Source organism: Pelophylax lessonae (assembly GCF_965119305.1).
Source record: "Pelophylax lessonae genome assembly, chromosome: 2".
NCBI classification, from domain to species: Eukaryota; Metazoa; Chordata; class Amphibia; order Anura; family Ranidae; genus Pelophylax; species Pelophylax lessonae.
Genome location: NC_138769.1, coordinates 570,699,862 through 570,722,995, shown reverse-complemented (window position 1 = coordinate 570,722,995; position 23,134 = coordinate 570,699,862). Strand labels below are relative to the sequence as shown.

At 42.0% G+C, this 23,134-nt stretch overlaps 1 protein-coding gene across 1 annotated transcript; it reads right to left on the bottom strand.

Annotated features, from left to right (window-relative positions):
• Positions 1-4,913: 4,913 nt before the first annotated feature.
• LOC309545949 (actin-related protein 2/3 complex subunit 1A-B-like) lies at positions 4,914-6,253 on the bottom strand. The gene has a single exon (XM_082245400.1). It carries the CDS (start codon positions 6,143-6,145, stop codon positions 5,114-5,116), a length of 1,032 nt encoding a protein of 343 aa, XP_082101526.1. The 5' UTR covers positions 6,146-6,253; the 3' UTR covers positions 4,914-5,113.
• Between the last annotated feature and the right edge of the window lie 16,881 nt (positions 6,254-23,134).

Here is a 23,134-nt window from a genome sequence, read left to right as displayed (position 1 = left end):
TTATGTCACTATGTCAAAACATTTTTGCAAAGACAAATATTAATTAGCGGATAACATCAGTAAGCTACTAGTACTTAAAGAGTAAATCTATTTTTTGTCAGACTTCCACAAGTACCAGCACGCGTGGAAAGCTGGTTAAGACACAAAAGCTTGTCACATAAAGAACTGCCAGACAAATATTTTTGTCACTTGGCCTGAAAGCTGAATTATATATTTATAATAGTAAAACAGGCTGCTTACACCAAGGGCTCGTTTACACTTTCATTGATAAGCAACAAATATTAAAGTGCCCATCACTTTCAAGTGGTTGTGAAGACTGAAGGTTTTTACCTTTACTCTTTCGCATCTCTATGTGTCTTATGGGCACAAAGAGCAAGGCTCAATACCCCCCCCCCCCTTACCCACTGGTCAGTAGAACAGTAGAAGTGGTTACTTCTTCATTTGTAATGGGTGTCAAAAAGATACCCCAGCATTTATACCCATGCCTTAGGATTCTAATACCAATCTGTTAGGAGCATCTAGCGCTCCTGCTCCTCACTCCAGCACTCTGGTTTTGGCTATGGCATACTCCATGTCTCTTTGTCGATCTGCAAGGTGATTAATGTGGTCAGTCTCGGGGTGGAAACAAAACCTGTTATAAGCCAGCCAAACCCTCAGTCTCACACTTGTGATAGAGTGTGATTACGTGTGTAATACCTGATCAAGCTGCCTGTTTGTCTGCCCTGCTCTGCTAGATTGGATTTCCCTGTGTATGACCTCGGATCAGATATCGGATAATTCTCTAAACTCTACCTGCTTTTTACCTGGACTGTCATTGAACTACTCTGCCTGTCTGCCAACCACAAGTACCTGCTTGCTTTGTTCAGTTTTCACATGCCTTGACATGGTAGCCAGGCACTATATCATTGTGTATAAAACCTGGGGGCAACTGAGTACCGGTAGGCCTGCTTGCCTTATGGGAAAGGGGGCTGCTATAGGTGAAGAACACAGTAGCCAGCTATAGTTTATGGCCACCTGTGTTTGGGAAAGCGTGACATTATCACCATGGAATATCTACATATTGATTGACAAGAACAAGATGTAAGCTGTAAAAGTTAAGATGCCATCCCGTTCTAATTACATAATTCCTTTTATGATGTCAGCAAGCCTGCATTGGTGTTAGTTTCTCAATTTACATGGTTACAGGTGTGACTTGTTATCAGTTTGGCAGGTTAGAGTTGTTAAAACTGCCTTACATGGGGAAGAAAGATGGTGTGGAAGACCCCATCCTTATTCAGGAATGGTTGTCCCAGTTTAATGTAGATGGCCACTTGCCAACCATTTGTCCCTCTCTGTCCAAAAAAGTCCCTTTTCCTAAAAGTTTATGAAGTTACATTTTTTTTTCTATGAAATCTAAGGAATCGCTAGAGGTGGGCAGTGTGGGAAAGGGAATTTTTGTTTGTCTGGAGTTAGGCTTCAAAGTGAAACTCCAAACAAAACCTTTTTAAAGTTTTGGACAGGGTGGAACAAAGTTTAAACCTGAATTTTTTATTGCTGCCCGTGGGCAGTAGTGGGGAAATTTCCTCTCATTTCCTGCCCCTGAGACTACACAGGAAGAGAGGGGATTCTCCCAAACAGGAGAGACAGGAATAACAGTATGACAGAGATCCTAACCCTACTCTGATCTACTAAAAAAAAATTTTTTTGCTGTCTGTGCCCTATTTGGAAAGATTGTCACTTTCACAGTGGCCACATAGGAAGTTATAGTAAATCTCTCCAACAGGGACGTAGAACAATAAAAGTCTGACAGAAGTTTTGCCCATTTCCTCGTTATTCAGAGCTTAAAGTATTAGACAAGGAATCTACAAAAATATAAACGTCAGAAAGACAAAGTTCAAAAAAACTCAAGAAAACACTAAGGCCTTGTTCACCTGGGTGCTAAGGCCCTTATACTGTGAATGGGCCATTTTTTATTTTCCGCAGAGATATACATTGATATGTATATCAAATGATATTTCAGCCTTAACCCCCTTCAGTTCGGCAGTCAGGGCAGTAATCGACGTGGTACAGGTCGTCACGGCAGCCATTATATCCCGCAGAGTGGGCTCTGAGTCAGGGGATGGAGAGGATTGCTTCGGGGCCTGGTGTCTTCTGTGTCAGACTGGGAGCCAGGAGAGACCATCAGAGCCACCCCGGTGGGTAAGGGGGGGTCGCGAGACACGGGTTTTGCAAACAGTTTTTGTGCGGCCTCTATGTATTTCTCTTCCTGAGAGGCGTGCTGCACGGGGCCGCCATCTTGGGTAGGCCCGGCGGGAGCTGGCTTCCCGTCTTTACCCCGCTTGGACATGGTGCAGAGAGGTCGAGAGGACTTACCAGGATGGTACAGCAATCCAGCAGGAGTCCTAGCGCGGTGTTACACAGGATAAAAGAGAGGATTGTCGGTGGAGCCTGCAGCGTGCACGTCTGCTCACATCCGCGGTTCGGCCACGCCCCCTGGAAAATGTATTAGTAGTTAGGCAGATTAAAGTGATTGTAAAGTCTCATTTTTTTCCCCCCATAAAAATAAATATATTGTACTTATCTGCTCTGTTGCATTTGGTTTTGCACAGAGCAACCCAGATCCTCCTCTTCTGGGGTCCCTCTTCTGTGCTCCTGGCCTCTCCCTCCTGTTCAGTGCCCCCACAGCAAACAGCTTGCTGTGGGGGCAATCAAGCCAAGTCCCAGCTCCCTGTGTTAATTCAGACACGGTGCCCCGCCCTCACCTGATTGACTAGCTGACTTTAATTGATAGCAGTGGCAGCCAATGGTGCCACTGCTGTGTCTCAGCCAATCAGGAGGGAGAATCTTGGATGGCTGAAACACTCATGGACATCGCTGGACAGAGAGGGACCTCAGGTAAGTGTTAGGGGGGCAGAGGGGGGCTGCTGCACACAGAAAGCTTTTAATCTTAATGCATAGAATGCATTAAGATAAAAAAACCTTCTGCCTTTACAACTCCTTTAACACATGATAAAGGTAAGGGTGCTTAAGAAACTGGTAAGCCAAAGGCAAACAATTCAATATTTGGCCCTCATGCCCTCCTCTTTTGTTCAAGCATATGTAATGACCAATATCAAATATACAGTCAATGGTAGAGAAATACCAGCAGGTTTTTCTTACTCGTCCTTTCTCTAATGTTACTCATATAGTTGTGGTGTATGAAGTGTATATAATGTTTGCCTACTTTAGCAGAACTCAGATCTTGGCAACCCAGTATACAGACCGTCATGTAGCTCCAGCAGCTTCTCTCAAAGAGAGCAAATAATGTCACTGCCCTGAAAGAAGGTACCAGTTCACAGAATCTCCATTCCAGTAAGGCAACGTGAATAGAGATTCTGTGAACTGGGTTACAAAAGATCCAGCGTTCGACAAGCTTGTCTATATGCTAGAAATCTTGGTAGGAATGATCTATTGACTAATCAATCTTCCAAGCGAGATAGAACTATTGATATACCTGTTTTTCCCACCCAATACAGTTCACAATGTCAGGATATTAAACATATATGGACACCTCCCTATCCTACACAGTGATGACAGCTATAGTACAGTATTCGTTTGTGGCGTTAGGTACATTGCCAGAAAGGCACGTAGCATAGGTGGCATGGTGTCCCTCCGTTTGTACATTTCCAATCCACCAACACGCACATGGCTGAATACCACTGGTATGTATGAATGTAGAGCTGGCAGGTGTTCGTGTCGTCATCATCTGGATGATCCCCATACTGTCACCCCATGTTTCAATGGCTTCCTCTCTTTAACCATTGCACAACTGGTCAACTGCCACACTAAGTTTGTCATATATGCGGTCACATGAACAGAGTGTAACATTTAATACATGAGCAGGACAATCAGAAGAAGGCTCATTGTGAGTTCAGTTATTTTGAGTTCTGCCATCAAAAAAGATTTATTGAGTTTTTCCATAATTTTTACTTGATTTCTTATACCATCTCCACATCTACGTCTAGAGTGCATTACTGGGGACTCCTTTATTCATTAATTTATTTATTTAATCATTTAAAAAAAATGTTTGTAAATTATTTTGTACATTATTTTTCTTTTCCTTCATTATTTTTTATTCTTTATTTGTCATATTTGTTTTTACTTAAAATTCTAAATAAAGTTTTATCTTTATGGGATGGGGGGTTGCATTTTTTTGCATTTTGGGTTGTTTTCTGTTGTTTTCCGGAGATAATATATATATATATATATATATATATACTGTATATATATATGGTTTTTGACATATCTTCCAGGGTGTTGGTCAGTACAGAATTTTTATTACTCATGTGTTTGCATATCTCGCATCTTCATGATTACTCCCATACACACACACACACACACACACCTTACATCCATTTTTCTCCTGAGTGGCAGCCAAGGTGCATTTACCTGTCCCCATGATTAAGCTCTGAGGGTGGGGCAAAATACATTGGGGGCGTGACCTGGCAGGAGTTCAGGCTAAAACTGTCATTCACTTCACCACTAACGGATTTGCACTAATGTGTGGCTTTCAGTACCTATCCTTCATCACAATATTGTTTGTAGCCAAGACAAACTCTTTCCCTTGCCAGCACTAACAATATTGGGCACAACATTCGGTGTACAGAACACCTCCAGGTTGCCATATTGCATTGCATTTTACAGAAAATTGTAGAGCTGCAGATTGGAAAGGAAAGGTAATTTTTAATAACATTCAATTCCAGTATTGGTTGAGTTGGAATTATATATACTGTATTATTTTTTTTTTTTTTTTTTTTTTTTTTTAGAAGCCAAAATTTTTCACATTTTTATTTTCTAGAAGACAATTCACAAATTACTGATGCTTTTATTCATGAATTTCTGGTCCCGCACAATGTTTGTTAAGTATTATAATTTCAAGACCAAAAAAATCAGACTTTCATTTGTATTGATGCATTGTGCTTTAAAAAACAAAAAAAAGATTAGATATTTTTGGAACTGGATCTCATTACACATTGCACTTAAGCTTCTTTACTTTTATTTCTCAAGTGTACAACAGATCTGCAAAATGTCATAGAACATCTTAAGAGTTTTGCAGCTTTGCTTATTTGGCTTGCTTGTGCCTTTTGCTCTTCAGTTACATAATGCGCAGGCCTTGAACGTACGATTCCAGAGTCTTAAAGTCCCAAATAGTCATTGCACCATCGATGCCGGTAGTACAGAACTTGCGACAATCAGATTTGTCCCCCTCATAAATAGACACCTGGGTGATGCTGTTCTGATGCAGAGTGTCCAATGTGGTCTTGCGGTCCTCAGTAGTTGCTCTCTTATCCATGTTTCTAAAGCGTTCCATAGCTGAAATGTTACGCTGAGTGCTTTGAGCTGCTATCACGCTGTTCTCCGACACAAAGGTGATGCTCAGGAGGGGCAAGAATTCAGTCTTCAGCTGTGAAATGCTTGTGTTTTTAGATGCATCAACCACAGACACAATACTGTCATGACCGACCCAGGCTAAACGATTTCCACTAGCGGAAAAGCTTACACTGTGGACCCAGCCACCATTGCCAGCACTTCCAAACTCTGACATTAGCTGCCCAAAAGGCATTTTTGATCCCCAAGGAGTGCTAGCTGGCTTCTCGTCAACTTCCTTAATATATGCCGAGAACACCCTAGTCTTGAAATCACAAGATCCTGCAGCCAAAAGTACATTATTTGGGTGCCAGTCCAGGCTTAGCACAGTAGAACGGATTGGTTTCTTGATGTGTTTGCTCACCCACCAGTCGTTTTCTGACTCAAAGTAGCACACGGATATGAGTCTTGCTCCGCTCCCCACTGCAAACTTATTTTCCAAAGGTGACCACTTGACAAAGGTTGCTGCTCGATTTATACGCAAGATAACCAATGTAGGTTTCCATACTCCATCTTTTTGGCTCCACACATAAGCATTGCGATCAGCTCCACAGGTCACTATACGATCACTTTTAGGAGCCCAGTCTATGCCTGTAATGTGTCCATTGTGCTCCTTTAGCTCATGAACCTTTACCCACTGGTTCCCATTTTGCTTGTAGATGTGTACCTCATGGTTATTGGGGCTTATTGCAATCTGTGTGCGGTCTTTATTCCAGGCGTGGCAACTGATAGGTTCAAGTAAGAACTGGTATAATGACATTCTGAATTTGTTTCTCCTCAATGAGCTCTACAGCGGGGATAGAAAGATTCGCGGACTCTGGTCAGTCAACGCGAATCTACCGATACAATGGAGTCTGGAACAGGAAGCGGAATACTACTGTATTATTTTTTATTGCTATTCTTTCCCACAAAGGTGGAGTTACCCTTTAAAGGCAGCTTTTTCTTCGTTGCAGTGACTCAGGAGCCCATTTTTGAAGTAGTGGACAGCAATGTACTTTACAAATGTACATTGTGATTTACTGGCATGTGCAAGTATATGGATACAACCCTGTTAATAGGCTTACAATGCAACAATATACTTAAGTTGCTTTTACTGCTATTGATTTTCTCAGAGCCGTTGTTAACCAGAACTCTTGACTGCTTTCTTTAAAATTCATAAAGTCTGAGTAAGGAAATTTTGGAGGCCATTACAGATCTGCATATAAAATATACAGTAAAGGTATATAACTCTACTCTATTCCCTTGTCCCCACCCTCCACCTTGTTTCACCTACTAGTTCTCTTTTATAGTGCCTTGAAAAATGATTCAAACACATTGAAATTCTCCACATTTTGTCATGTTACAAAAAAACATAAATTTATTTTATTGGGATTTAATGTGATAGACCAACACAAATTGGCACATAATTGTGAAGTGGAAGGAAAATGATAAATGATTTTCAAAATTTTTTACAAATAAATATCTGAAACTCGTGGCGTGCACTTGTATTCAGTCCCCTTTACTCTGATACCTCTAACAAAAATCTAGAGGAATCAATTGCCTTCAGAAGTCACCTAACTAGTAAATAGAGTCAATCTCTGTGTAATTTATTCTCAGCATAAATACAGCTGTTCTGTGAAGCCCTCAGAGGTTTGTTAAAGAACCTTGGTTAACAAACCGCATCATGAAGGCCAAGGAACACACCAGACAGGTCAGGGATAAAGTTGTGGAGAAGCTTAAAGCAGGGTTAGGTTATAAAAAAAATATCCCAAGCACTAAACGTCTCACGGAGCACTGTTCAATCCATCATTCTAAAATGGAAAGAGTATGTCACAACTACAAACCTACCAAGACACGGCCTTCCACCTTAACTGACAGGCCAGGCAAGAGAGAATTAATCAGTAAAGCAGCCAAGAGGCCCGAGGTAACTCTGGAAGAGCTGCAGAGATCCACAGCTCAGGTGGGAGAATCTGTCCACAGGACAACTATTAGTCCTGCATTTCACAAATCTGGCCTTTATGGAAGAATGGCAAGAAGAAAGCCATTGTTGAAAGAAAGTCATAAGAAGTCCCATTTGCGAGAAGCCATGTGGTGGACACAGCAAACATGTAGAAGAAGGTGCTCTGATCAGATGAGACCAAAACTGAACTTTTTGGCCAAAAAGCAAAATGCATTGTGTGGCGGAAAACTAACACTGGGAACTGGGAACACACCCAGTGGTGGCAGCATCATGTTGCGGAGATGCTTTTCTTCAGCAGGGACAGGGAAGCTGGTCAGAGTTGATGGGATGGAGCCAAATACAGGACAATCCTAGAAGAAAACCTGTTAGAGTCTGCAGAAGACTTGAGGCTGGGGCGGAGGTTCACCTTCCAGCATGACAATGTCCCAAACATACAGCCAGAGCTACAATGGAATGATTTAGATCGAAGCATATTTATGTGTTAGAATGGACCCGTCAAAGTCCAGACCTAAATCCAATTGAGAAATCTGTGGCAAGAAGTGAAAATTGCTGCTCGCAGACACTCTCCATCCACTCTGACAGAGCTTGAGCTATTTTGCAAAAAAGAATGGGCAAAAATGTCACTCTCTAAATGTACAAAGCTGGTAGAGACATCCCCAAAAAGACTTGCAGTTGTAATTGCAGCGAAAAGGTAGTTCTACAAAGTTTTGACTCAGGGGGGCTGAATACAAATCCATTCCACCCTTTTCACATATTTATTTGTAAAAAAATGTAAAAAACATTTATTATTTTCCTTCTACTTTACAATTATGTGCCACTTTGTGTTGGTCTATCACATAAAATCCCAATAAAATACATTCATGTTTTTGGTTGTAACATGACAAAAAGTGAAAAATTTCAAGGGGTTTGAATACTTTTCAAGGCACTGTATCTTCGTTATTTTTCTATTCTTCTCTCTGGTAAACTACTATATAAAACCAATAGACTTTAATGGTACGAAAGTGCTTAATTTTCACGCTGTTGACTACTTACTATTCTTTTTTGCCAGTTTTGATGATGGTTTTATCAATGCACTGGAATCATTTGCTTAACCCATTATTCTGTACATACACATAATAACTCACATGATTTCTGTTTGGATTAATATTTTGTCTCTTCAAATAAATACTGATTTGAATTTAATATTGTAAAGGAAGTATGGCACTGAGAGCATGTATACAGAACACAGCATCACAAATTGTCATAATGTTAAAAAGTGCTAACCTTGTCTGACAATACCTAATAGTTTCCATTTACATTATTTTCATCTCGTCATTTACTTTGTCCTAAGGTTTGAAAAGAAGGAAGCAAAGCCAGAAATAGCAGTGTGTAGAACCTGAATGGAGGTAAATGATTTTGACAAGTGCACAGAGCTGAATGAGTCAGGTAATATTAATGAGGAATGACACAGCCCCTCCGGACATGCAGTCCTTTGGCTTTTCTTCATAAACACACAAGTGTTCTCACAACGGGTGTTGGATGCAACAGCAGCCTACATGTCTTGATTAAGGGCGATACTTTATATAAACTTCCTGTGCTACAGAAAGTTTTCTTCTTCCTGGCCTGCAAAACAATGCAACAATGGAATCCTAAAAATTCTACTTGTTTTTTTTTTTTTTTTTAATTTGCAGCTTTGGAACTTTACTTCCACTGGGTATAGGACATACATGCTGTATGAAAATAATTTAGACTTGTGTTTTTTTTTTTTGGGTTCCTCAAAGTCCCACTCTGGACAAAGTATGACCACCCTCCCACCCCCCTCTAACCCCCCTCTAACCCATCCTGCATCAAGTTATACTCAACTAAGTCCTGATAATTTCCCGCTGGCACTGTACCAGGGTGTGGGGCACTGCTAATGCAGTGCTGCTGATGGTCTCTGGCCAGCTGGTCTTCCACTATCCCCTTGCAATAGTACCATTCTTCTTGTGGACTTCACCGTTGGGTGGCCAATAGGACGTGTTCACGTCATGCAGGCTGATGACCTCTGTACTGTATGTGTGTTGCTTGCTTTTGACTCCAGAACTCTGTGCATTACTTAAAGCGGTAGTATACTCATTACTTCTCTAGCTGAAAATCCAATCAATGCCAGTAACATGTAATATTCAATCAAATATCATGTAAACAATCTATTATAAGTTTTACTTACAATTCTAATTTCTTTCGTTCCGGTCGGTATTTTGTCATGTTGTGCGCCGCCATCCTTGCTGTGGTTTCCATCTGCTGAGCAGTGTGGTATTTACGCCCACAGTATGTCTAGTGTTCGGAAATCCCGCGCATGCGCAGTAAATGCCGAAACCAAGCCTCATTTTGGGCTCATTAACCATTTGGACAGCCAATAGGAGGTTGTCCACTATCGCCCTTCTGCACAATTGGTCACCTCCCTCGGAGTCTCGCGTGAGCACGGGGCTGACGTCCAGCAGAGGAAATGACGCACCCCCGGCATAGACCCTGCATCAGTAGCTTGCCGGAAAATCAGGGTACACAGAGCATGCACGGGTGACGTCATTGACCGGAACTAACTAAATAGAAAGAGAATGGCTGAAGTGACAGGCAGGAGAAAAGGATAGTCATGTAATACTGACACATATGATTTATATTGTTAAAAGTAGCGAGAATTAGTATACTACCGCTTTAAAGTGATTGTAAACAATCACCCTGTAAAACAACCCATTCAGTTCAAAACAGAAATGAAAGGCAAAACATTTGTGTATTGATATAAAGAAAAATACAGTTTTTCCCCTTTTTTGTACTGTAAGTGATCATACTTCCTCTGTTTTCTCTGTTCTCAGCTGCAAAAGGGCTTGGGGGTGGAGAAGCAACAGCACACTGAGCTTGCCAGTGAATGGCTGTGCAGGGTGGGGGGTGTCAGGATAAGTCTGATCATTGGAGGATATCAGGCTGAGTTCCCAGCACAGCTAGAAAATTGACCACAGTGTGTTCTCTCCTGTTTAGTGTGGTCAGTTGTTAATAGGAAGGCAGAGGGACTGTCTCCTCTTGGCTCCTGGACTCTGTGTGTTACTTTATCCTGGCCCCTGCACTCTATGCTTCATGCGTTCTTTACCCATAACAGCATAAGCTTTGAATTGCACACTTATGGCCCCTTCACTCATCAGGCTCCTGCAGAAAAAAATTAAAAGTCAGCAGTTTCAAATACTGTAGCTGCTGACTTTAGGACACTTACCTGTCCAGGAATCCAGCGGTGTCTTCACCTGACCCGATTTACCAACCAGCTATAAGGTGCTGCTGCCACCATCTCCACTAAGGGAAACAAGGCTTCACTGCTGGTTCCCAACTGTGCATGCACAATGGGCACCGCACTCTCTGATTGGGCCAGCTGCAGGGGAAGGAGGAGGGGGGCTGATGGTGAACTCAGCCGGGAGTTAAAGCAGGTACCTGGTGAAACCAGGTACCCCCCTCCAAAAAAAAGGTGCCAAATGTGGCAGCAGAGGAGGGGAGGAGGCAGACAAAGGGGAAGCTCCGCTTTAAGCACTCCTGAGACTATATCCAGTACATTTAATACTCCTTACCATTGCACTCTATGTGCTGGGCTTTATATGACATACTCCTGACCACTGCGCTCTAAGTACATTATATAATCCAGAAGTTCCACCTTTAAGTAGGTTGTGAAAATATAATGGGACAGTTTCATTATTTAAAAATGAGTGTGCTGAAGATTGTACACGTCTGTTACATTCTCATTTGTGCCACAGTATATCTTGTGTGTATAGAGTGAGTAGTCTCAGGTTTTATTTACCATGCTCCTTTAAAGGCTAACCCTACTTTCGTGGGGAAAACAAAAAGCAAATAAAGAAAAAACAATATAGCGTATACCATGGGTGTCCAACCTTTTGGCTTCTCTGGGCCACATTGAGTGTAGAGAAATTTTCTCGGGCCGCATATAAAATATATACTATAGTTAAGGTATATAAGTAATAAAATGCCGCCGCGCCCTTCCCGCACTGCTGCGCCCCCCCCATAGCACTAATTTAACACAACTAGAGGATGATCCCTTCCGAGGCAGCCTCTGCCTACATTTAGTTGGAAGCCACTGTGGCCGTGCCCCCGACCTGACTTCCTTCCTCCCCAGCAAACAAAAAAAATTGTCAGGGTGCAGTGGGCCGCATTGCCTGCGGTTCTGGGCCACATGCGGCCCCTGGGCCGCAGGTTGGACATGCCTGGCGTATACAATTGCAACACAAGTCATATTGTAATTGGATTTTATTAAAAATGACCTTTCCTTTTCAATATGCAGCTGCTGTAATTTTCTGAAAATGCAAAGCAATATGGCTGCCTGGAGGTGTTCTGTATATGTGATTTTCTCAGAAGTCTACATTAAGATACAAGTCAGATTTCAGGCATCCTCTGCAACAAAAATGTCATTTTTGGGGAGATACCCCCAATAGGAACACGTCTAAAGGGATGTAGGCCCAGCAGCTTTCCTCATTAGTGCTCTGCAGGTGCAGCAGCTCATTGATAATTATGAACCCTCTCCCATTAGACTCACTTTTCACAGGGGCACAGAGGAACAAACCGTGATTTCTTCAGAAAAACAAAAGGTAGGAATCTGCAACAAAGTTGGTAAAATCCTTCTAATGTACAGAGATCACCCAGAGGGGAATGTTTTTTTTCTCAACAAAAGTGGAGCTACGCCTTAAGCCTCTCCCACTGTTAGCACAATTTGATCACACCCACAATCCAGCATGGCGCTTCATCCCTGCAAGAACATTTTGGTGGGGGAGGAGTAAAAAAATGATATGCTATGTATACCGCTGCATTTTAGTAATTGGGTTTACATATACTTTAAAGCAGCGGTGCATTTAACCAACAGCCTGCCATAGTGCAGGGAGTAATCAGTTATTGGGATGTTACACCTGTTTTGGAGTCTGTGACTTCCACAGATTCTACTGCACTCAATAAAAAAAGTTCCACTCTGACTTTACTTTCTGCTTACTTGTTTTAGGCCAAAAATTTACAGAAAAGTGAAACTAGACACAGCCAGGCAACTAGCATTTTCAGATAAAAGCTAGCAGCAGCCTACATAAACGGTTTCCTTTAACATTTTAAGGCAGGAGGTTAATTTTATCACGTTTCAACATACCAAAATATACATTAAAGCTGTGTCAGGTGTACTTGATGTCCAACTGCATGGGTTCCCATACACACATTTTTAGGAATGGAAAACATATTGGGGTGGCTTTTTAGACAATGCACTTTATAAGTTCAGTTGCACTTTTTTTCCTTAGTATATGTCAATGGGGTAAAGCTTCACTTTGTAAAGAATACCCAATCAGGTAAAAGGAAAAAAAAAAAAAACATTTTTTGCTTGCACATTATTGGATGATGGAAATTAGCAGATCGTTACCACATTTACCAAGCTCTGGCGAAAATCAGTCTATCTTATCTCACATGTGTGTGTAACCCATGCAGATATTCAGCCTCAGCATGAATTAAAATGTTTGAGTAAAGCTGGCCATAAAAGAATAGATTTTTGTTCCAAAATATTTATTTTCATAATGTTCATTCAATTTTCTAATAGTAAGTGGGGTCAAATCATTGCTCATTTTTTATTGCAGTGACGAACGAAGGGTGAAGAAAAACAAAAAGTCTAACCATAAATGTGGTCTTTGTGCATGAAAAATCATACATAAACTTTACTTTCAAAAGTATTGGGACGCCTGCCTTTGCACGCACATAAACTTTAACCAGTTTACCACCGGAGGATTTTGCCGTCTTACGTCTGGGCCACTTTTTGCGATTCAGCACTGTGCAACTTTAACTGACAATTGCACGGTCATGCAACGCCATACCCAAACGAAATTTGTGTCCTTTTTTCCCACAAATAGAGCTTTCTTTTGGTGGTATTTGATCACCTGTGCGATTTTTACTTTTTGCGCTATAAACAAAAAAATAGCGACAATTTCGAAAAAATAACAATATTTTTCACATTTTTTTTATATGAAATTCCCCCCAAAAAAATGTAAAAATCAAAATTTTTTATCATTTTAGGCCAATTTGTTTTCTGCTACATATTTTTGGTAAAAAAAAATCGCAATAAGCGTATTTTGGTTGGTTTGCGCAAAAGTTATTGCGTTTACTAACTAAGGGAAAGATTTCTGTAATTTTTGGTGTTTTTTTTTTAACGAGTAATGGCGGCGATCTGCGATTTTTTTTGCGGGACTGCGACATTGCGGCGGACAGATCGGACCCTTGAATGACATTTTTGACACTTTTGGGGGTACCAGTGACATTTCTACAGTAATCAGTGCTATAAATATGCACTGTTACTGTAAAAATGACACTGGCAGGGAAGGGGTTAATTTTATTGGAGAGGGAGGGGTTAATGTATGCCTGGTGCTTACTGACATGTGTGGGGGGAGGTGACTGAGTGACACAGGGACAGATCGCAGGTTCAGCTATGCTGAACCCTGCAATCTGTCACTGTCTGTCACTTAGGATATCCGCCCGCTTTGTTTACACAAGCGGGCGGATCTCCAGACTCGATTCCCCGCTGCTCCTCCCCTGGCCCGACTCCCGCTGTGACTGAATAGAGTGGGAGCGAGCCTCCGGCGCCGCGCGCGCGCCGCCGAGAGAGGGGAATGTCTGGCGAGGTACGTCTACGTCGCCAGACATTATCGAGCCACTTTGCCACAGTAGAGCTCTAGTGAGCAGCAGTAAAGTGGTTAATGGCATCCCAGTCTTAGTCCGTAGGGTTCAATATTGAGTTGGCCCACCCCTTGCAGCTATAACAGCTTAAACTCTTCTGGCAAGGCTGTCCTCAAGGTTTAGGAGTGTGTCTATGGGAATGTTTGACCATTCTTTCAGAAGCGCATTTGTGAGGTCAGGTACTGTTATTGGAGAGAAGGCCTAGATTGCAGTCTTCGCTCTAATTCATCCCAAAAATATTCTATGGGGTTAAGGTCAGGACTCTGTGCAGGCCAGTCAAGTTCCTCTACCCCAAACTCACTCATCCATGTCTTTATGGACCTTGCTTTGTGCACTGGTCCAAAGAATTTGGGGGAGGGGGGATTATGGTGTGAGATTGCTTTTTAGGAGTGAAGGGAACTAGAGAATTTCATGCTCCCAAATTTGTGGGAACAGTTTGGGGATGGCCCTCCTGTTCCAACATGACTGCACACCAGTGCACAAAGCAAGGTCCATAAAGACATAAGCGATAAAGTAGCAGGTCTAGATTACATTTTAAGGGAGCTTGAACAAAATCAGTTGATGGTAAGATCAAATGCTCTGATGAATGACCTTTCGGAATCTTTGTACAAATGCTTGAAGGAAATTCTACTGGTGTGTAGCAAGATCAGGCATATATTTCAGTAAAGTAAACAGAACAAGTTACCATGCTCAAGGATAATGATCTCAAACTTTTCAAGCAACACCCCAGGTCAACTGTCAACTGAGTATCTGTTTGGCAGAGATGTATAGTAACTAAGTGGAACTACTTCACTACTGTACTTAAAGCGGAGTTCCACCCAAAAGTGGAACTTCCGCTTTAGGGAGTCCTGACCCCCCGACATGCCACATTTGGCATGTCATTTTTTGGGGGGGGGAGCGGGTACCTAGTTTTGACAGGTACCCGCTCCCACTTCTGCTCGGAGCGCCGCGGCGCCCTGAGCGGAAGTTCTCCTCTCCCCCTCCCTCCCTGCAATCTTCTGGGACACGTCAGAGGTCCCAGAAGATTGCCGGCCAATCACGCATGCGCAGTGGGTACCCGGCTGTGAAGCCGCAAACTGTAACAGCCGGGTGCCCACAGCAGTGATGCCGGCGCCGAGGGAGAGGATCGAGGCTTCCGGCGGCCGCATCGCTGGACCGTTGGACAGGTGAGTAAATGGCTGGAACTCCGCTTTAAGTACCGAAAAGGCGGTATCTGTATAATTTTTTTCTCCTACTTCCACTTTTACTTCACTACATTTTTTCAATGATTTCAATACTTCTACTCCGATATTATTTTTTTTGTGCTGCATAGTTACTTGTTACAATTATAAAAATTACCACTGCCAGAACAGTAGATGGCAAGTTTCATGAAGCTCAAAACCTGTGTATTATCAGCGCATACGAAAATAAAAGCTACTGTATGTATAAATAAAAGCTGCATTTGAAATAATAAAAAACAATATGATGTTCAAACTTTTGACTTTTTTCTTTAATAACTACATAACACAGTACTTGTACTTTTACTTTCAGTACTTGAGTAGCAATTTTCTTTTCAAAACTACTGGTACTTTTACTTTCAGTACTTGAGTAGCAATTTTTTTTTAAAAAACTACTTGCAATACTTAAGTACAAAAAATGTTGAATACTTTAGTACTTCTACTCAAGTCATTTTTTGATCGAGCACTTCCACTTCTACTCAAGTCACTTTTTGATCGAGCACTTGTACTTTTACTCAAGTATGGGTTTCAAGTACTTTATACAACTCTGCTGTTTGGTCAACGATCTCCAATATATTGGATTTAAGGAGCAAGGTTTTAAGGTTTTTTTGTGGGGGAGGGGGGGGGGCAATTAGATGAAGGATGTTTCTGTAAAAAATAAAATGGGCTTTAAACAATGTATTTCTTTCAATACAGATGAAATTCAATGCCTTGAAAAAGTATTCATACCGCATGAAATTTTCCACATTTTGTCATGTTACCAAAAGAAACGTAAATGTATTTTATTGGAATTTTATGTGATAGACCAGCACAAAGTGGCACATAATTGTAGGGGGAAGGGAAATGATAAATAGTTTTACATTTTTTTTACAAATTAGTATATGAAAAGTGTGGGGTGCATTTGTATTCAGCCCCCAATAATTTGTAGTACCACCTTTCATTGCAATTACAGCTGCAAGTCTTTTTGGGTATATCTCTACCAGCTTTGCACATTTAGAGAGTGACATTTTTGCCCATTCTTCTTTGCAAAATAGCTCAAGCTCTGTCAGGTTGGATCAGGGGCGGACTGGGCAGGGGGGCAGGGAGGCAATTGCCCTCCAGGCTGCTCTGATGCCTCGTAAAAAGGCCACTTGCTCCGCACCGCTTCCACCCCTGCAGAAATGGCATGACACCCGCCAGCCGCCGCTACATTGTGTTATACTTGCAGAGCCGAGCAGTGCGAGTATGTCACTGCTTCGCTGCAGCTCTGCAAGTATAACACAATGCAACGGCGGCTGGCGGGTGTCATGCCCTTTCTGCAGGGGTGGAAGCGGTGCGGAGCAAGTGGCCTCTTTGACTGGTGAGTCCAGTCACTTCCCTGTCAGGCGGAGTGATCTCCACCTGACAGGTGCTTCCTAGTCCCGGCCGAACGTGATGTCATCCAGAGGCCAGGAGGCGGGAAGAAAGAACAGAGGAGATTGCTTCTGCTAAGATCTGCGAGGAGCCAGTGAAGCCCTGTGCAAGTGAGGGTAATACACCTTACCTAAGGTACTGTTGTGTCATTGTCTTAGCTGTGTGAACTGGCTGAAGTGATTAACTCATTGGGGGAGGGGTTAATTTGCAATGCTGTTTGTAAAATGCAGCATGGAGGGGGTTTATGTACTGCCACTGGCCACTGATGCATTAGTGACCAGTGGCAGTTAAGTAACCCCTGTGTGCTGCATCAGTTGCAGTGGCATCATCAGTGTTAATTAACCCCTTTTTGCTGCATTAGTGACAGTGGCACCAGTGTCAGTGTTAATTAACCCCTGTATTGTGCAGCATGAAATGGTTTATATACACTGACACTGGTACCACTAATGCAGCACAAAGGGGTTAATGACTGCCACTAGTCACTAATGCATCAGTGTCCAGTGGTGTATTTTATTTTTGTGCTGCCCTAGGCAAGACTTAAATTGGGCACCCCCCATCTAAATTTGTCCCACCCCAGCCACAGTATGCTGTTCTTGTCTCAGGGTCTGATGAGGAAGCCACAGCTGTTCACAGTGAATGGCTGCGTCTTCCTTATCAGACCCTGGGACATTAGGGCAGAGGATGGGGGTCAGTGGGACATAGGACGGGGTCAGCAGGGCAGAGAATGTGGCAGCAATGGTAAGCACTGATCAGGAGCAATGATTAAGCTGGATTGATATGCAGCACTAGTAGGCAGCACTGATGGGCACTGATAGGCGGCACTGATCAAGCTGCACTGATGAGGCTGAGCTTATATGCACTGGTGAGGCTGCATTGATGGGCAATGATTAGGCTGCACTGATGGACACTGGTGGTGCTGCGTTTATGGGGACTGATGAGGCTGCATTGATGGGAACTGATGAGGCTGCACTGGTGGACACTGATGAGGCTGAGCTGATGGACACTGGTGAGGCTGCATTGATGGGCACTGATCAGGTTGCATTGATGGGCACTAATCTGACTGCATTGATGGGCACTGGTGAGGCTGCATTGATGGGCATTGATCAGGTTGCAATGATGGGCGCTGGTGCAGCTGCACTGATGGACACTGGTGAGGCTGCATTGATGGGCACTGACCCGACTGCATTGATGGGCACTGGTGAGGCTGCATTGATGGGCACTGGTGAGGCTGCATTGATGGGCACCGGTGAGGCTGCACTGGTGAGGCTTCATTTATGGGCACTGGTGTGGCTGAATTGATGGGCACTGGTCAGGCTGCATTGATGGGCACTGGTCAGGTTGCATTGATGGGCACTGGTCAGGCTGCATTGATGGGCACTCGTCAGGCTGCATTGATGGGCACTGGTCAGGCTGCACTGATGGGCACTGGTCAGACTGCACTGATGGGCACTGGGTAGGCTGCATTGATGCATTATTTTTGTTAAACCTCCTTTGTTGCTATTAACATTAAATTATGTTATCACATTGTATCATATTTGTCTTGCTTCATAACATCAATATCCGTTATAAACCAGGTGGGCATAGATGGTGAGCTGATTCCGTGGTTCAATGGGCCACTTGACTGGACTTGTCCCCCAGGCCCAAGGCTGCCAGCCCTCCCCTGGGTTGGATGGAGAGCGTCTGTGAACAGCAATTTTCAAGTCTTCAAGACTTTTTATGGCTTTCATTTAACAATGGCTTTTTTCTTGCCACTCTTCCATAAAGGCCAGATTTGTGGAGTGCATGACTAATAGTTGTCCTGTGGACAGATTCTCCCACCTGAGCTGTAGATCTCTGCAGCTCCTCCAGAGTTACCATGGGCCTCTTGGCTGCTTCTCTGAATAATGCTCTCCTTGCCCAGCCTGTCAGTTTAGGTGGACGGCCATGTCTTGGTAGGTTTGCAGTTGTGCCATACTCTTTCCATTTTTGGATGATGGATTGAACAGTGTTTTGTGAGATGTTCAAAGCTTGGGATTTAAAAAAAAAAAAACTAAACCTCCTTTTAACTTCTCCACAACTTAATCCCTGACCTGTCTGGTGTGCTCATTGGCCTTCATGATGCTGCTTGTTCACTAAGGTTCTCTAACAAACCTCTGAGGGCTTCACAGAACAGCTGTATTTAAACTGAGAATAAATTACACAAAGGTGGACTCTAATTAGTTTTCAAGTATAAAAATCAGCGCAGATTTTCTAAAATTGGTGAACCATAAATATCTAAAATTCGATATTAAAATGATCAATATTTTCAAATTCAGTAATATCAATAAAAACAACCATCAGATGAAAAGAAAGTGCTTGAGTGCTAAAGTATAGATAACAGTTACAGTAACAGTTACTGTGACGCAACGCGTCGGGAAAGCCGTGGTGACGTCACTTCCGGGTCTACGGCCGAGACCGGAAGCGCTGGAGTGAACATTACAGACCGCATCGGCGGCATCTATTCATTCTTTGAATGCTTGTTTTGATCTTCTAAATTGTAAGTGTAAATTTTACTTTGACCGATTAAAATCCATTTGAAACTTACTACACTATGAGAACCCTTCATGTCTCTCCCCTGGTTCCCTGGTAAACGAGTGTTTCTGAGAGCATTGCAGCAACCATCACCCTGCTGAGATTACCATACAAGAATTGGAGCGTGATATACACAGGGCATCCCGATCCCGATCCCTGAGGATAGGAGCAGAGGATCCTTTAAAGTCTACAGGTTGACATATGATACCTGAAATGCTTTTTATGAGTGTTAGTGAGGTGAGCGGCCATTACACCTGATTCTGGATTTTTAGCTCACTAAAATCGGCACTGGGAGTCACTGGAAGCACTTGATCACTTCACCCGTTTATGAACATTTTTTTCTTTTTTTCACAATATTGTTTGTTTCCTTTTCATCATATTGAATGATTTTTTTGGACATCATTTCACTTTTTATGCGTATACCTTTGGAGATATTGTTCACACTTATTATTTATTGAGAAAAAATATTGCTTTTGCCTACTGAAGAGTCGTAATGGTTTACCCTTCATAGGGCACTTTATTCATTTTTTCATCTTTTTATACTGTTTTCTTCATTTTTTGCACTCTTCTTTTACGATAATCACATTTACCACATTTTATGGATTCACTGCATTTCCTTGCAATTGAAGAGTTGGATAGGGTTCACTCTTCATGGGGCACTTTTTTTGATATCACCATTTATAATATATATTTTTTTTCCTCTTGCTGAACATTGAATCAGCACTTCGGTTTATTTATTTGCTCACGGCTTTCACTTCGCACAGGATATTTATTTTAGTGCTACTGATGTAGCACATTGTGGATCACTTTTTTTATCATATGTATTTATCTACACTTTAGCACTCAAGCACTTTCTTTTCATCTGATGGTTGTTTTTATTGATATTACTGATTTTGAAAATATTGATAATTTTAATATCGAATTTTAGATATTTATGGTTCACCAATTTTAGAAAATCTACGCTGATTTTTATACTTGAATATATTTTATTGTATGTGGGGACACTACAGAATTGGCTGCGGATTTCTAGGTGTTCCATCTTTACACACTTCTACCTCCTCCTTGTTTTCCGGTCCCTTCTCTTCATCTGGTAGCGCATAGATTCACCTCTATATATGGACTCTAATTAGGTGACTTCTGAAGGCAATTGGGTTCACTAGATTTTTAGTTAGGGGTATCAGAGTAAAGGGAGCTGAATATAAATGCGCGCCACACTTTTTAGATATTTATGTAAAAAAAATTGAAAACCATTTATCATTTTCCTTCCACTTCACAATTATGTGCCACTTTGTGTTGGTCTATCGCATAAAATCCAAATAAAATAAATCTACGTTTTTAATTGTAACATGACAAAATGTGGAAAATTTCAAGGGGTATGAATACTTTTTCAAGGCACTGTAGGCTGAATATGTATAAATGAGAGTCCTTCTTGCTAAATGGAAGAACACAGCATATTAATCTTTTTTAAGATTTGTCTGAGAATTCTTTTACATTTTTATCAGTTTTGTGGCCACAAGTTTAATACATATAGAAATAATTGTAAAATTGCTATACAGCGTTTTTAAAAGAGCATAAAAAAACCCATATAACAATATGAATACTTTAGACATGGCAGTCAAGGCCATTCCGCGCCTTGTGTCTGAGAGCATTTATATTTATGCAAATGAACCCAGAATATGTTAGATAAAAATCAATAGTATAGGTCCTAACATCTAAAGCAAGCAGTGTGGTTGAATACAATGGTGTTGATTTACTAAAGGTGGGTAGTGCAAGTGCAGGTGCTCCAGAGCTTAGTAAATGAGGTAAAGCTTTGCAAAAAGTACCCAATCATGTGCATAGAAAATAAAAAAATAATGCATTTTTGCTTACACGTGATTGGATGATGGAAGTCAGCAGAGCTTCTGCCCATTTACTAAGCTCTGGAGCAACTGCTCTTGCAGAGTGCAACTGCACTTCCCTAAGTGCACAGTCTATTTGCCATTAGTAAATCAACCCCAATGTCTTTGTCCATACAATATCAGGTCAGTACAGGGATTGAAAAAAATGCTTTTGGACCTCATTTATTTTGTACATACTGTAAAACCATGATTTTATGTCTCTTTCATTTTCTTGTTTACCTTCCTGTCAGTTTGCTATAGAACATTAATATACTGAACAATTACATTTTCCTAAGTGATCATCTTTTCAGGGATCCAAATACAGATCTGTACACTGCTAAAATATTTTAAATAACTCAAAATGAAAAAGAGGAAGAATGATGCATTGAAGAAGTCCGATCAAGACAACATCTGCTTCCGGAGGAAGTGAGCTGACATTGCATAATGGGCATTTGTGGAACATCATGAACAGGATCTATGGTATTCCTAGGTTTCACATACAGTGGGTACGGAAAGTATTCAGACCCCCTTAAATTTTTCACTCTTTGTTATATTGCAGCCATTTGCTAAAATCATTTAGGTTCATTCTTCTTCCTCATGAATGTACACATAGCACCCCATACTGACAGAAAAACACAGAATTGTTGACATTGTTGCAGATTTATTAAAAAAGAAAAACTGAAATATCACATGGTCCTAAGTATTCAGACCCTTTGCTCAGTATTTAGTAGAAGCCCCCTTTTGATCTAATACAGCCAGGAGTCTTTTTGGCAAAGATGCAACAAGTCTTTCACACCTGGATTTGGGGATCCTCTGCCATTCCTCCTTGCAGATCCTCTCCAGTTCTGTCAGGTTGGATGGTAAACGTTGGTGGACAGCCATTTTTAGGTCTCTCCAGAGATGCTCAATTGGGTTTAAGTCAGGGCTCTGGCTGGGCCATTCAAGAACAGTCACGGAGTTGTTGTGAAGCCACTCCTTCGTTATTTTAGCTGTGTGCTTAGGGTCATTGTCTTGTTGGAAGGTAAACCTTCGGCCCAGTCTGAGGTCCAGAGCACTCTGGAGAAGGTTTTTGTCCAGGATATCCCTGTACTTGGCCGCATTCATCTTTCCCTCGATTGCAACCAGTCGTCCTGTCCCTGCAGCTGAAAAACACCCCCACAGCATGATGCTGCCTCCACCATGCTTCACTGTTGGGACTGTATTGGACAGGTGATGTGCAGTGCCTGGTTTTCTCCACACATACCGCTTAGAATTAAGGCCAAAAAGTTCTATTTTGGTCTCATCAGACCAGAGAATCTTATTTCTCACCATCTTGGAGTCCTTCAGGTGTTTTTTAGCAAACTCCATGCGGGCTTTCATGTGTCTTACACTGAGGAGAGGCTTCCGTCGGGCCACTCTGCCATAAAGCCCCGACTGGTGGAGGGCTGCAGTGATGGTTGACTTTCTACAACTTTCTCCCATCTCCTGACTGCATCTCTGGAGCTCAGCCACAGTGATCTTTGGGTTCTTCTTTACCTCTCTCACCAAGGCTCTTCTCCCCCGATAGCTCAGTTTGGCCGGACGGCTAGCTCTAGGAAGGGTTCTGGTCGTCCCAAATGTCTTCCATTTGGGGATTATGGAGGCCACTGTGCTCTTAGGAACCTTAAGTGCAGCAGAAATCTTTTTGTAACCTTGGCCAGATCTGTGCCTTGCCACAATTCTGTCTCTGAGCTCTTCAGGCAGTTCCTTTGACCTCATGATTCTCATTTGCTCTGACATGCATTGTGATCTGGAAGGTCTTATATAGACAGGTGTGTGGCTTTCCTAATCAAGTCCAATCAGTATAATCAAACACAGCTGGACTCAAATGAAGGTGTAGAACCATCTCAAGGATGATCAGAAGAAATGGAAAGCACCTGAGTTAAATATATGAGTGTCACAGCAAAGGGTCTGAATACTTAGGACCATGTGATATTTCAGTTTTTCTTTTTTAATAAATCTGCAACAATGTCAACAATTCTGTGTTTTTCTGTCAGTATGGGGTGCTATGTGTACATTCATGAGGAAGAAGAATGAACTTAAATGATTTTAGC

Coding starts and splice junctions, on each gene's coding strand:
- LOC309545949 (XM_082245400.1), bottom strand. CDS start 6,145: ATGTCATTATACCAGTTCTTACTTGAACCTATCAGTTGCCACGCCTGG.